The sequence below is a fragment of the Salmo trutta genome, chromosome 19 (genome assembly GCF_901001165.1).
Source record: "Salmo trutta chromosome 19, fSalTru1.1, whole genome shotgun sequence".
In the NCBI taxonomy this organism is placed as follows: Eukaryota; Metazoa; Chordata; class Actinopteri; order Salmoniformes; family Salmonidae; genus Salmo; species Salmo trutta.
Window position 1 is genome coordinate 19,273,794 of NC_042975.1, and position 15,041 is coordinate 19,288,834.

The 15,041-nt window shown below is 44.3% G+C and overlaps 1 protein-coding gene across 6 annotated transcripts in view; it reads left to right on the forward strand.

Moving 5' to 3' along the window:
* Positions 1–4,451: 4,451 nt before the first annotated feature.
* The window catches only part of LOC115154110 (glutamate receptor 4), a 202,776-nt gene continuing 192,186 nt past the window's right edge, over positions 4,452–15,041 (forward strand). For all 6 annotated transcript variants that reach the window (XM_029699999.1, XM_029700003.1, XM_029700000.1 and 3 more), the window contains exons 1-2: positions 4,452–4,779; positions 6,073–6,231. In XM_029699999.1, the coding sequence (XP_029555859.1) occupies positions 4,692–4,779; positions 6,073–6,231 (247 nt within the window). In that variant the 5' untranslated portion in view covers positions 4,452–4,691. The remainder of the gene's footprint in view (positions 4,780–6,072; positions 6,232–15,041) is intronic.

A 15,041-nucleotide genomic window follows, 5' to 3' on the forward strand; every position in this document is an offset into this window, starting at 1 on the left:
AAATCTACTATTCCAGTGTTTTACTTGCTATATTGTATTTACTTCGCCACCATGGACTTTTTTGCCTTTACCTCCCTATCTCACCTCATTTGCTCACTTTGTATATAGACTTATTTTTCTACTATATTATTGACTGTATGTTTGTTTTACTCCATGTGTAACTCTGTGTTGTTGTATGTGTCAAACTGCTTTGCTTTATCTTGGTGTTACGGCTGTTGTCTGAAGGAGTGGACCAAAGCGCAGCGTGGTAAGTGTTCATTATTATTTATTAAACAAATGAAACACTATAACGAAGAAACAAAACAAAAAGCCAAACAGTTCCATCAGGTAACGAAATACAAAACAGAAAATAACTACCCACAAAACACAGGTGGGAAAAGGCCGCCTAAGTATGATTCCTAATCAGAGACAACGATAGACAGCTGCCTCTGATTAGGAACCATACTCGGCCCAACACAAAGAAATACAAAACATAGAATGCCCACCCCACACCCTGACCTAACAAAATAGACAAATAACCCGTCTTTCTCAGGTCAGGGCGTGACAGTACCCCCCCCCAAAGGTGCGGACTCCCGGCCGCAAACCTAAACCTATAGGGGAGGGTCCGGGTGGGCATCTATACTTGGCGGCGGCTCTGGTTTGGGGCGTAGCCCCCACACCGCCCGCTGATCCCCCCGCTTCTGTGTCGCCGGAGGAACCAAACCGTGCATCATCGCCGGAGGCTCTGAACTGCCGACCGTCGCTGAAGACTCCGGGCTGCGGACCGTCGCTGAAGACTCCGGGCTGCGGACCGTCACTGAAGACTCGGGGCTGCGGACCGTCACTGAAGACTCGGGGCTGCGGACCGTCACTGAAGACTCCGGGCTGCGGACCGTCACTGAAGACTCCGGGCTGCGGACCGTCACTGAAGACTCCGGGCTGCGGACCGTCACTGAAGGCTCCGGGCTGCAGAGCGTCGCTGGAGGCTCCGGACTGGGGAGCGTCGCTGGAGGCTCCGGACTGGGGAGTGTCGCTGGAGGCTCCGGACTGGGGAGCGTCGCTGGAGGCTCCAGACTGGGGAGTGTCGCTGGAGGCTCCAGACTGGGGAGCGTCGCTGGAGGCTTCCTACGTGGAGCTGGAACCGGTCTCACCGGACTGGGGAGACGCACAGGAGACTGGGTTCGCAGAGCAGGCACAGGGTATACTGGGCCGTGGAGGCGCACTGGAGGTCTGGAGCTTAGGGCTGGCACAACCCGTCCTGGCTGGATGTTTAATTTAGTCCGGCAAGGGCGGAGTGCTGGCACAGGACGAACTGATTTGTGCTGGTGAACGGGGGGGTACCGTGCGTAGAGCTGGCGCAGGATAACCTGGGCCGTAGAGACGCACTGGAGACCAGGAACGCTGAGCCGGCACACTTCTTCCTGGCTGACGGCCAACTCTAGCACAGCAACGGTGAGGAGCTTGCACTGAGCGCACCGGGCTGTGAGTGCGCACTGGCGACACAGTGTGCATCACCACATAACACGGTGCTTGCTCGGTCACTCGCTCACCACGGTAAGCACGGGGAGTTGGCTCAGGTCTCAACCCCGACTTCGCCAATCTCCCGTGTGCCCCACCCCCAAATTTATTTGCCGCTGCCTCTCGGGCTTCTGTCGTTGCCGTGCTTGTTCCTCCCAGTATCGCCGTTCCGCTTTCGCTGCCTCTATCTCCTCTTGCGGACGGCGATACTCCCCAGGCCTTGTCCAGGGTCCTGACCCATTCAGGATTTCCTCCCAGTTCCAGTCCTCCCGACCATGCTGCTTGGTCCTTTGGTGGTGGGTAGTTCTGTTACGGCTGTCGTCTGAAGGAGTGGATCAAAGTGCAGCGTGGTAAGTGTTCATTATTATTACATTTACATTTACATCATTTAGCAGACGCTCTTATCCAGAGCGACTTACAAATTGGTGCATTCACATTATGATATCCAGTGGAACAACCACTTTACATAGTACATCTATATATTTTTTTTTTTGGGGGGGGGGGGGGGGTTAGAAGGATTACTTAATCCTATCCCAGGTATTCCTTAAAGAGGTGGGGTTTCAGCTGTCTCCGGAAGGTGGTGATTGACTCCGCTGTCCTGGCGTCGTGAGGGAGCTTGTTCCACCATTGGGGTGCCAGAGCAGCGAACAGTTTTGAATATTTATTAAACAAATGAAACACTATAACGAAGAAACAAAACGAAAAGCCAAACAGTTCCGTCAGGTAACGAAATACAAAACAGAAAATAACTACCCACAAAACACAGGTGGGAAAAAGCTGCCTAAGTATGATTCCTTATCAGAGACAACGATGGACAGCTGCCTCTGATTAGGAACCATACTCGGCCCAACACAAAGAAATACAAAACATAGAATGCCCACCCCACACCCTGACCTAACAAAATAGAGAAATAACCCGTCTCTCTCAGGTCAGGGCGTGACACTAGGCCAGGTCGCAATTGTAAATGAGAACTGGTTCTCAACTTGCCTACCTGGTTAAATAAAGGTGAAATAAAATAAATAAATAAATCAATAAAATAAAAACTAATTTTTCCAACAATTGTTTACAGACAGATTATTTCACTTATAATTCACTGTATCACAATTCCAGTGGGTCAGAAGTTTACATACACTAAGTTGAATGTGCCTTTAAACAGCTTGGAAAATTCCAGAAAATTATGTCATGGCTTTAGAAGCTTCTGATAGGCTAATTGACATCATTTGAGTCACTTGGAGGTGCACCTGTGGATGTATTTCAAGGCCTACCTTCAAACTCAGTGCCTCTTTGCTTGACATCATGGCAAAATCAAAAGAAATCAGCCAAGACCTCATAAAGAAATTGTAGACCTCCACATATCTGGTTCATCTTTGGGAGCAATTTCCAAATGCCTGAAGGAACCACGTTCATCTGTACAAACAATAGTACGCAAGTATAAACACCATGGGACCACGCAGCCGTCATACTGCTCAGGAAGGAGACGCGTTCTGTCTCCTAGAGATGAATGTACTTTGGTGCGAAAGTGCGAATCAATCCCAGAACAACAGCAAAGGATCTTGTGAAGATGCTGGAGGAAACAGGTACAAAAGTATCTATATTCACAGTAAAACGAGTTCTATATCGACATAACTTGAAAGGCCATTCAGCAAGGAAGAAGCCACTGCTCCAAAACTGCCATAAAAAAAAGCCAGACTATGATTTGCAACTACACATTGTGACAAAGATCTTACTTTTTGGAGAAATGTCCTCTGATCTGAAGAAACAAAAATAGAACTGTTTGGCCATAATGACCATCGTTATGTTTGGAGGAAAAAGGGGGAGGTTTGCAAGCCGAAGAACACCATCCCAACCTTGAAGCACTGGGGTGGCAGCATCATGTTGTGGGGAAGCTTTGCTGCAGGAGGGACTGGTGCACTTCACAATAATGTGGTGCACGTCACATAATTTTCCATCATGAGGCAGGAAAATTATGTGGATATATTGAAGCAACATCTCAAGACATCAGTCAGGAAGTTAAAGCTTGGTCGCAAATGGGTCTTCCAAATGAACAATGACCCCAAGCATACTTCCAAAGTTGTGGCAAAATGGCTTAAGGACAACAAAGTCAAGGTATTGGAGTGGCCATCACAAAGCCCTGACCTCAGTCCTATAGAAAATTTGTGGACAGAACTGAAAAAGCGTGTGCAAGTCAGGAGGCCTACAAACCTGACTCAGTTACACCAGCTTTGTCAGGAGAAATGGGCCAAAATTCACCCTGAACAAGGCATTGAACAAGGCATTGAACCCACTGTTCCTAGGCTGTTATTGTAAATAAGAATTTGTTCTTAACTGACTTGCCTAGTTAAATAAAATATATATATCTGGTAATGAATCGATGACATTCGTATTATGCCACAATATCAGAGTCTCAAACATTCTGCTGTGTCATAGATAGGCAAATTATATGTGTGCTGAAATTCAATGGTTCTCCTTATACCATAACTGGTATAATATAATGTAGGTTGATGTTTGTCATGTGTTTTGTCCTGGACAATGAACTGAGCGATTTTCACTTACGCTATCTGCAAAGTCAAAATTTGATATATTGTAAAAAATTCATGAAAACTAAAATGAGCTTTTGGTCTTAATTTAAGTTTAGGGTTAGGCATTAGGGTTAACTGTGTAGTTAAGGTTAGGGTTAGATTTAAGTTTAGGGTTAGGCATTAGGGTTAACTGTGTAGTTAAGGTTAGGGTTATATTTTAAATCAGATTTTATGACTTATGGCTGTGCCTGCTAGTGACCACTCTGCAAAGCTGCCTCCAGAACAATATTAATCACTAAAAACGCATACCTGCTTATAACATAGGACACTTCTTCTCAACGAGTAACAGGGTGGCGTTGAGGGAACATGTGCGGGAGGAGTTCGCACTGTGCAGTGCGAGAACGACAGCAGAGAGGGAGACAGGCTCGAGAGAAAGCGCATGTGTGATTCCGCTCTCCATGCAGGCAGCCCACCACTGGCAAGCTCCCCTCATCTTATGTGTGTAACGTCTCTACTGCCGACAGCCGTACGTACCAGCGTCCGCCGGCACTGCGGGGGAAAATTCAACCCATAATGGATTGCTAATGAACGGAGCCTTTATTTTTCTTTTCGTCTTGTTTTTACCCCGACTGTCATCTTCTTCAATGTCTCTTATCAGTTTTTAACCAAAACAAAATGAGGATTTCTTGTGACCAGTTTCTATTGATATTGTCTGTCTTTCGGGGACTCACAATGGGGGCTTTCCCAAGCAGTGTCCAGATCGGTAAGTGTAGCCTACAGCAGTGCTTGACAATCAAAAGGGCATGGACATTTGCCAATCGGGTTATGAAGCGGTGAATAAGGTCTTGTTTTCATTATAGTTTCTGTGACTGTGTTAGGAAATAGGCTACTTGTTCGTCATTCATGATCACATAACATTGACATTGCAAAGTAGAATTGACTGAGAATTTAAAATCGCCGACACAAACCTATTACTGTATTAAAATTCCAATTTCAATTTGTTCCTAGTTGATTCAATATTTTGTCTCGTATGTGCACAAGGGAAACATGTATTTATGGTCATACATAACGGTTCCAGTGCGGTGCTCAGCAGCCGGTGTCCTTTCAAAGCTCCACTGCAGCAGTAGCCTAGTGCTCCGAGCAATGACTGGATGCTTCGCTTGGTCGGAGCGAATGGATCAGCAGCGGGAATTCTCTCAAAGTGTGTGTATCCCTGCTGCAGAGTGCACACTCGCCCCTGTTAGATTCAGAAGACTCCGTTCTGCTTTTGCATAAACCCGTTTGTCATAGTCATACTGTTTCATATGTTGCTGGCTGGGTTCTTTGCCACTGAGAAAACACGAGGAGCGCGTTTATTCAATCTAGAGCCTCTATCCGAACCCAGCTAAAGCACTGACTATATGTAGCCTAAAAGCCGCGCCGTGGTGGGATCTCTGGATCTCTGCTAGTGTCAAGTGCCCCGGGTCTTTTAGCCTTTAACTTACGGTGTTGGCCGTGGCCCAAAAAGGAACCGTAAATCCAGTGCATTAATATTACTGCTGAGTCTATCGAATTGGCTTATTTATAGCTCAAGCACTTCCGAACAAATCATGCTGAACGCAAATAATTCGGGGTCGAATGATATCTCTCCGTCGAATAGTAATTTTGAACTTAATAGATGTGTGGTGTGTTTTAAAGGTATATTCCAATGGGCCACATTTCTATTCAAGCTTGGTTGACCTTTTACGATTTCCAGGCAGGGTCCTTTGGGAGGTACAATGTGTTGAGGTTATTGGCTGTGTTAAGGTTATTGGCTGTGGCTCTTGTTTTTCATCAAAAGCATTTACTGTATGCGCAGTGTCAGACATCCCACTACTCACTCACTCACTCCATCCATCCATCCATCCATCCATCCATCCATCCATCCATCTCTCTCTCTCTCTTACTCTCTTGCTGTCTCTCTCTCTCCCTGCATTTAATTTCGCTATGTATTTATAGCTAAACGGTGACAATAAAGGATTTAAAAAATATATACTGTATATATAATACATATAATAATAAATACCTCTCTCTGCAGGCGGCCTGTTCATCAGAAACACGGATCAGGAATACACAGCATTTCGCCTGGCCATCTTTCTGCACAATACCAGTCCCAACGCGTCCGAGGCCCCCTTCAACCTGGTGCCTCATGTGGACAACATCGAGACGGCCAACAGCTTTGCTGTCACCAATGCCTGTGAGTACAGACTGGCCAGATGCATTCCAATTTCATGTTTTAATGGCTATCTTTCTCATCTGACCAGTCAAGGCAAACTCTGGTTTGGATGCCAGGGTGTTGGCATAACACAATTGTGTCCATTGATAGACTGTGATTGCAGAGGGTAAACGCCCAGGTTGGGGTGGATGGAAGGGTGGTTGGGATTCGGATTGTTTAATGGCATGAGAAAGGTTGCCCTTTACCGTTGTGAGACTATAGTGGTATGTTACTGTATTCTATGGTGAGAGTGTGAGAAGATAGTGTGTCTGTGTGCCTTATTTCTTTCTCTGTCACACACATGTGCACATCATGATACATACACACAGACACAGTATACAGTATGTCCCCCATGAACACTGCAACATGACAGGATACTCTCTGGCTCCCACCCAGCTTCAACTTAGTGTATGTGTATGTAGGTGCGTGTGTGTGTGTATGTGTATGAAAGAAACTGTGATTCTTATCTAGCAAGGCACGCTCTCCTCCTTGCATACATTAGAGCATGTACACGCATTTATGTATGTACGTCTATGCAATGTATGTGTGTGAGGTTGTTGTGGCAGGCTGTGCATGTTTCCCTTCATCACTGTGGCTCAGCAGCAGGCAGCGATGAGCAGTGTTGGCTAAGCCTGTCATTGTTTGTTTGTGGGGAGTGACTGCTGGTTGTGGTGGTGAATACCCTGCTGCTAACCTGAGGAGCCCTGTGTGAGAGAGGCTTGTCCTTTCTTGCCCCCGGGTACGGCTGCAGTTTGGTACTGGACGTGACTTCATCTACTCTGCTTTAGTATACACACACATCTTTCTCCCTCACAGTCAGGCTTTTCTCCCTCACAGTCATCTCTTCTCATCATCCTCAGCTGGGTTGGCTTCCATAGTTAAGGTCAACATCTGCCCGTTCTCAGTCTATCTCTCCGCTCATGTCCTGTTGGGGGTTTGTATATAGTATAGAATTGTATAGTATAGTGACTGGCGGACTTACCATTAGGAAAAAGAAGCAATTGACTCAGACCTCACATCATAAAGGGGCCTCATGAGCTGGGCCTAAAAAATTAATAAATATGTCGGCTTACAGCATCTGCTGGTGTTTGTCAGACCAGGAGATATCTTGAAAATCGTTTTTTTCGCAAAAACGTCTGTAGAGTGGGTTTGCCCTACAAATGAATATGTTATGGAAAGAGGAGACTATAACAAACACAACAGTGTTTTCCGTTCTACTCTACGGGACTCGTATGAAGTTAACCCGGTGCCTGGCCAAAAAATGAATGGAAGTGAATAGGGCATTTCCACGTCAAAGGTGTACAGGTAATTCCATGGTAATAAAAAAAATCCCTATATATCTCAGATATAAGACAAACACTTCAAAACATACTGTATTTTGATAAAATGTTGGACTTCCTGTTATTTCATATATGAATCTGTTATTTAATGTGTTTCTATGGGTTAATAGCATATTATGTTTCATCAACAACAACCAAAAATATCTTAGTTCTGTTTTGTCAGAAGTGTGCTCTATTCATAAAATTGACGTACATCAACAACAAAAAATGTCTCCTTCGATTTCCCTGCCATCCTCACTATAGACTGAAAATAATTGTCACACACTGTTGCACGATGACACTAATCTGGTGAGCGCTATTGGAGCTCCGCCCAAGCAAGGCATTCGATTGGTTTGACGTTTAGCGAGGCGAAACTGATTTACACCGGGTCTTCACCCCTATTTAGCTAGTTTTCTGCCATGAACTTTCCCAGGCTCACCTTATTAGGGAGACCTGGTTCTCAATGAGGCTAGCTTAGTAGAAACCCAGCCCAGGGCCCTTAGACTCTAGGGGATACAATACACATTTATTTTGGAAAAAGACAGGTGCTGCTGATAATACTGCCATTGTCGTTGAGGCAGAGGACATGTATGTGTAGCCCATGTGTCTGATGCTGTCTGGTGAAAAAGAGGATGGCATGTCAGCATCAGATAGTAAGACAGAGGGGCGCTGTTTCGCTCGCTCGGATGCTTTCTCTGGTGAGATGCTTTCTCTGGTGAGATGCTTTCTCTGGTGAGGTAGTTTCTCCCACTTGCAAAAATGAAAGTTGGTTGGCTGGTGCACAGTGCACTGTTCGGATGCTGGAATAATTTTGGGATGAACGTGTGAAGATAATCTACTTTCTGAAGTTATTTTTTTGACAATCAGATAAAAACACCATGGCTCGTTTTGTTTATGGCGCATTAAATGGTAATTCATTTGTACAGTTAAATTACGTCTTTAATATATAGCCCACTAAAACATTTTGTCCACGCATTTGGAGGGGCAGAGGGAGCCTCAGACTGGCCTCTGTCTGGAGCCTCCAAATCACTAAGTCTGCCATATAGTACAGCCTCACCGGTTAGGGCCTCAATGGTTAGGGTCACACAGTCGACTGATGTCACATCGAGCATTGGTTGACGGTTGGGAAACAGTCCATTCCATTCGGTGTTAGTTGAACACAGATGCGTCACAGCCTGTGTCACATCGAGTCTCGTCACGTACTGTACTTGCGTCAAGTTGAAGGTTGTCACATTGAATTGCGTAGTATGGCATGTCACGTCGAGTGGGGTTTCAATTCACTGCATTCTCACCAGCCCCCCATGGTTCACATTATGTGCTCTAGTCTTTGTCTGCATCCCAAATGGCACCCTATTCTCAGTATTGTGCACTGGTCAAAAATAGTGCACTACAGTATGTAGGGAATAGGGTGCTATTTAGGACACATTCTTTGTATTTCATTTCGATTCAATATGCTCATTCCCCCATCTCCCATTCACCATTGTATAACTGCTATCTACGGCTAGGCTATGCCCCATTCTTTATGGCTGTGTGTGTACCGACTTCTACGTTCCATGCTATCCGCAATGCCCATGGTTCATATTGGACGTTTGTCTATTCGGTTCCATCCATTCTCTATTGTTGGTTACTGCAGAGTCTATTTCTCTCTTCTGTCAATCCTCCATGTCTCATACCAGCATTTGATGTTCACCTACTAACTAAAGGCTATGTTCCATCCATTCTCTATTGCTGTGTGCGTAGCAGCAACATCCAATCCATGTCTCATATTTGGTGTTCTTCTACTGTAAGCTATATGGTCCATTCTCTTTTGTTACTGTGCAGCAGCATGCACTCTCTCATCATTTCTCTCTCTTTCGCACCAATCCCCATGTCTCATATTTGGTGTGTTAGTGATTTGTTGCTCTCTGGTTCTCTGGGGTGCAGTGTTTCTCTCATCTGCGTTTGGCCCCAAGGCGGGTTCCCAGGACAGATGATTTGGCTTCTGATGATCCCTCTTGCCCTCCAGGAGTCTATAAAGACACCAGGCCCCCCCGCCCCACTGCTTGTCTTTTATTATCAACGGTGCGATATTTAAAAACTGATGGCTAAATTAAGCAGAGGATGAAGAGTTGTGTCTGAGACATGCGTTTGAGGAATGGGGTGTGTGGGTGTGTTTTTACAGTGTGTTTGTGTATGTGTGTTTATAGTGTGTGTATGCGCTTGTGCGTGTGACACTCTAATGTACTTGTCCTCTTGCTCAGTTGTGCACCGGGGCCTCCCACTCCTCTTTCTATTCTGGTTAGAGCCAGTTTGCGCTGTCCTGGGAATGGAGTAGTACACAGCGTTGTACGAGATATTCCGTTTCTTGGCAATTTCTCACATGGAATAGCCTTCATTTCTCAGAACAAGAATTGACTGATGAGTTTCAGAAGAAAGTCTGTTTCTGGCCATTTTGAGCCTGTAATCTAACTCACAAATGCTGATGCTCCAGATATTCAACAAGTCTAAAGAAGGCCAGTTTTATTGCTTCTTAATCAGCACAACAGTTTTCAGCTGTGCTAACATAATTGCAAAAGGGTTTTCTAATGATCAATTAGTCTTTTAAAATGATAAACTTGGATTAGCTAACACAACGTGCCATTAGAACACATGAGTGATGGTTGCTGATAATTGGCCTGTACGCCTATGTAGATATTCCAGTTTCCAGTTACAGTAGTCATTTACAACATTAACAATGTCTACACTGTATTTCTGATCAATTTGATGTTATTTTAATGGACAAAAATGTGCTTTTATTTAAAAAACAAGGACATTTCTAAGTGACCCCAAACTTTTGAACGGTAGTGCATAGCTTTTTTTATGAGCATGGCCTTATTTCTGTTACAGCATACTGAATGATTCCATTCACCCAGCTCAATGTAACATCGATAGATTTAGGGTACTACACGATACTCAAATTTCCCTATACCCATCATAAGGTTGCTACAACCTAGCCTATGAATGAATGTTTACAATGTAGGTGCACAGGTCGAGAGAATCTTTAGTAATCAAGGTGACAGACAGTAACACATTTAATACTGCCTTGCACACTCTTGCCTGCATCTAGCTGATCTAGGTTGTAATCATTAGTCCAACAGTTGCAAACAAGAGTTTCTATTGGACAAATTCAAGTATGTTTATCCTCGTTTCATTCCGTTTGTGTTACGGCTGTCGTAGAGAGGCAGCGTGGTAAGTGTTCATTATCTTTATTTAACAATGAAAACACTAGAACAAAGAAAACAAACTGAATAGCCAAACAGTTCTGTCAGGTAATGAAAGACAAAACAGAAAATAACTACCCACAAAACACAGGTGGGAAAAGGCTGCCTAAGTATGATTCCTAATCAGAGACAACGATAGACAGCTGCCTCTGATTAGGAACCATACTCGGCCCAACACAAAGAAATACAAAACATAGAATGCCCACCCCACACCCTGACCTAACAAAATAGAGAAATAAACCGTCTCTCTCAGGTCAGGGCGTGACAGTTTGCTTCCATTTAAGGAAAGTTTTTCAACAGAATCGGTGGAATGGATATACCCCTGGTCACGCGCGCTCCTCCTCTCTCACCTTTTCCCTTCGCTTGTGGACTTCATTGCACCACACGTCAGCTGTCTATGACCAGGCAAAAAAAACTTTCCAAGCCAAACACTCATATCATAACCGCTATAGACAGCCTACATCATTGTCACCATCTAATGTCATAGTCAATATATCTAATAGAACAAACACATCAGTAAACCTGCTAAAATCATGCAGTACAGTGTATAGTCAGCAAGCACTTTAGCAGTTACCAGCTAGCCCTGGTGGCAATTAATTAATACAACCAAAAGCTTGCCTGGACTTGGAAGAGTTCCAGTGTTGGATAGCCATAGCCAGCTAGTTAATATAGCATCCTTATCTGTTTGAGCCGGGTGTTTGAGTAGGCTAAACTAGCTAGCTAGCTAAGCAAGTGAAAGTGGAAAAAATACAATGAAATATAGCTAGCTCTCCCTCTCTTGCTTCTCCTTCATTTTTTAAGAAATTAATTTGTTAAAAACTGTTAAACTATTGTCTTTCTCTCTATTTTAGTCAACTACTCACCGCATTTTATGCACTGCAGTGTTAGCTAGTTGTAGCTTATGCTTTCAGTACTAGATTCATTCTCTGATCCTTCGATTGTGTGGACAAAATGTAATTTCATGCTGCAAGAGCTCTGATAGGTTGGAGGACGTCCTCCGGAAGTTGTCATAATTACTGTGTAAGTCTATGGAAGGGGACGAGAACCATGAGCCTCCTTGGTTTTGTATTGAAGTCTATGTACCGAGAGGAGGACAGAAACTAGCTGTCTTCCAGCTACACCATGGTGCTAACAGAGTGCTGTTGAGGCTACTGTATACCTTCATTGCAAAACAGTTTTAATCTATTATTTGGTGACATGAGTATATTAAATATAGTTGTATCTATAGTTTCACTATTTTTATGAAGTTCACTGAGGAGGATGGTCCTCCACCTCCTCTTCTGAGGAGCCTCCACTGGATATATGTAATATAATCTCCTATATATATTTTCTTTATTTTACCTTTATTTAACTAGGCAAGTCAATTAAGAAAAAAATATTATTTTCAATGACGGCCTAGGAACAGTGGGTTAACTGCCTAGTTCAGGGACAGAACGACAGATTTGTACCTTGTCAGCTCGGGGATTCGAACTTGCAACCTTTCGGTTGCTAGCCCAATGCTCTAACCACTAGGCTACCCTGCTGCTTTTCCTTTTAATCATCGTCAGTAAGAATGATTGAACAGATAGTGTCTTTGACATTTATATGACATTGTAGTGGATTGGTATTGTCACCTTTAATTTCCATTGTTACCTGATAGAGAAGTAACCAGTCAGCTGGTTTCAAAACTAGTCGCAACAACGTTATTCTAGCGGTATTTTGTGGTTGTCTACTGATAAAATGATGTTTTTTTTATGGTTGTAATATCACGTTTCTACAACCAGAAAACTAGTTTACAAACAGAAAATAACATTATTATGACGTCCCATGCCCAATTTTGCCCGCTAGGAACTGACATATAGCTTGAGGTAGAGCCAAACCATTTGTCCTCTTGAAGTTAAGTGTGAAAAACTCCCATCAAGAAGAGCAGAGAATTCCGACTCCCTTTCCTCTCAGCTTAATGGAAGTCAACAGGCAACCATTGATTGGTCGAGCCAAATCAGAGCGGAATTACATCAGCCAATCAATGCGGCTTCAATAGCTGAGGGGCAGGAGAGACTCTGAGATCGAACGAGAACTGACTTGCTGAGCTCTCTTTCTCTCTCCATCTCTCTCTCACACACACTCTCTCTTTCTCTCACTCTTTCCTCTCATCCCCCCTTTCCAGGCTGTATCACATCCGGCCGTGATTGGGAGTCCCATAGGCGCACAATTGACCCAGCGTCATCTGGGTTTGGCCGGGGTAGGCCGTCATTGTAAATAAGAATTTGTTCTTAACTGACTTGCCTAGTTAAATAAAGGTTAAATAAAATATATTTAAAAAATCCATTGTTTATTTCCCTCTCTCTCTCCCTGTCTCTGCTTAGATAAAGGGTTTGAATAGGGTTCGAATGACCTTAATGCTGGTTCAAGGATAAAAGTTTCCAAAGAGAGAAATAAAGAGAGCCTGAGAGAGGGACCTATAGTAATTGTGTGGAAGATTTACTTCATCCAACAAATCCCGTCGGTGACAGTCTACAAAGCTGACAAGGGTAATTGCCATGACGATGAGAATGGATGCTGGTATGTGCACCCTTTTCACTGAGCCAAGGCGAGCTGAGCCGTACTGCGTTGGCTTGGTTGGGCATCCACCATAGTTCCTGGAACCGTGCGCGAAAGGACAATGGGAACAGAACATATCCAAACCAGTACCACAAAGTACAATACCGACGGAGTCAGCCCGATAGTGTGAAATGGGCAATTTTGGATTTCTCTCTCCAGGCAGAGATTTCTTTCCAAAACACCAACATTGACTGTGGCTTATTGAATGAGTAGAGGATCTTGGGAGGAAGGAAGAGGGTTAGGGATTGAAGGGGTTGAGTCCACCTCTCACAAACTGCACTGCTGCCCCCCTGTCTCTCTCCTTATTGACATAGTGACACGTTCATCTCTGATGACTCATTAATATTCTGCATGGCACTCTGACTCAGTCTCCTCCACACCAAGTGTATGTGTGTTATATAGTGGGTAGTCAGGTATCTACATGTCTATATTCTATAAGGGTCTACTCTGGTTTCTAAAGGTGGCTAGGAGCACATGTATGTCCATGTATCTCTGTTTTCATGTGTGTGTATGAACAGTATATGTACAGAGTGCATGTAATGCATATTACAGTAATGCATCAAAAAAATGTTGTATGTTGTTTTTCGGCTATGCCTGATGTCTTCAAGGATTTCTGATGTACCTAAATGGAGGTAATTGGTTGTGTGTGTGTGTGTGTGTGTGTGTGTGTGTGTGTGTGTGTGTGTGTGTGTGTGTGTGTGTGTGTGTTTGTGTGTGTGTGTGTGTTTGTGTATGCATGTCTGTGTGTGTGCGTACATGTCTGTGTATGTGTGTGAAGTTCTGGGAGACAGGTTAGTAGGTGTTGTTAGGAGAGAGGAAGGGATGGAGGGATGTAGGGAGGGGCAAGGGGAGAGATGAGGGGGCTTCTCCTCTAATGAGGGATTAATGTGGCCAGGCGGATGAAGCGATAAAGGGAGAGGGAAGAGGTGAAGCTGGAGGGGACTCATAAATCCTAACCATAATTCCCTTAATTAAGAAACAAATCACCTGAGAGCAGCCACACAGAGAGACCACCTTGAGAGAGAGAGAGAGACTCACTCTATATCTGCTTGTAAAAGAGTTACATAGAGAGAAAGATACACTGTGAGGATGTGTGTGTGTACACGAGCTGTCATAGCACCGTTCTCCCTCTAGCGTGAGATGCACCCTTGTGTTTGTGTATGAACTTCTCAGCTGTAACACCAGTATCGACTTGGCATTTCTCAAAGCTGAGAGGAGCGAGCGGTCAGGGAGAGAGGAGCTAGCGCCCATCTTTCGTCAGACCCAGGGCTTCCTTGCTCTTCTCATATTCAGTAACTGAGGAACCAGCGTGTGTCTGAACGTGTCACACACACACATCCTGTTCAATAGGTGGAAAACATTTTGAAATGTTTTGAAACGGGGAGGTTATATACTATCATATTATTTCGGCCTGCTCCCAAAAAACAGCTTCCCCTTTGCCACTGTGTGTGTGTGTGTGTGTGTGTGTGTGTGTGTGTGTGTGTGTGTGTGTGTGTGTGTGTGTGTGTGTGTGTGTGTGTGTGTGTGTGTGTGTGTGTGTGTGTGTGTGTGTGTGAAGGAAGCATTTCCCATAGCTTATTAGGCGCTTAGGTGGAGCCAACACCATATTGCTTGCACCAATCCAGTCCTTTTAACCTTTAACACCAATGGTCTG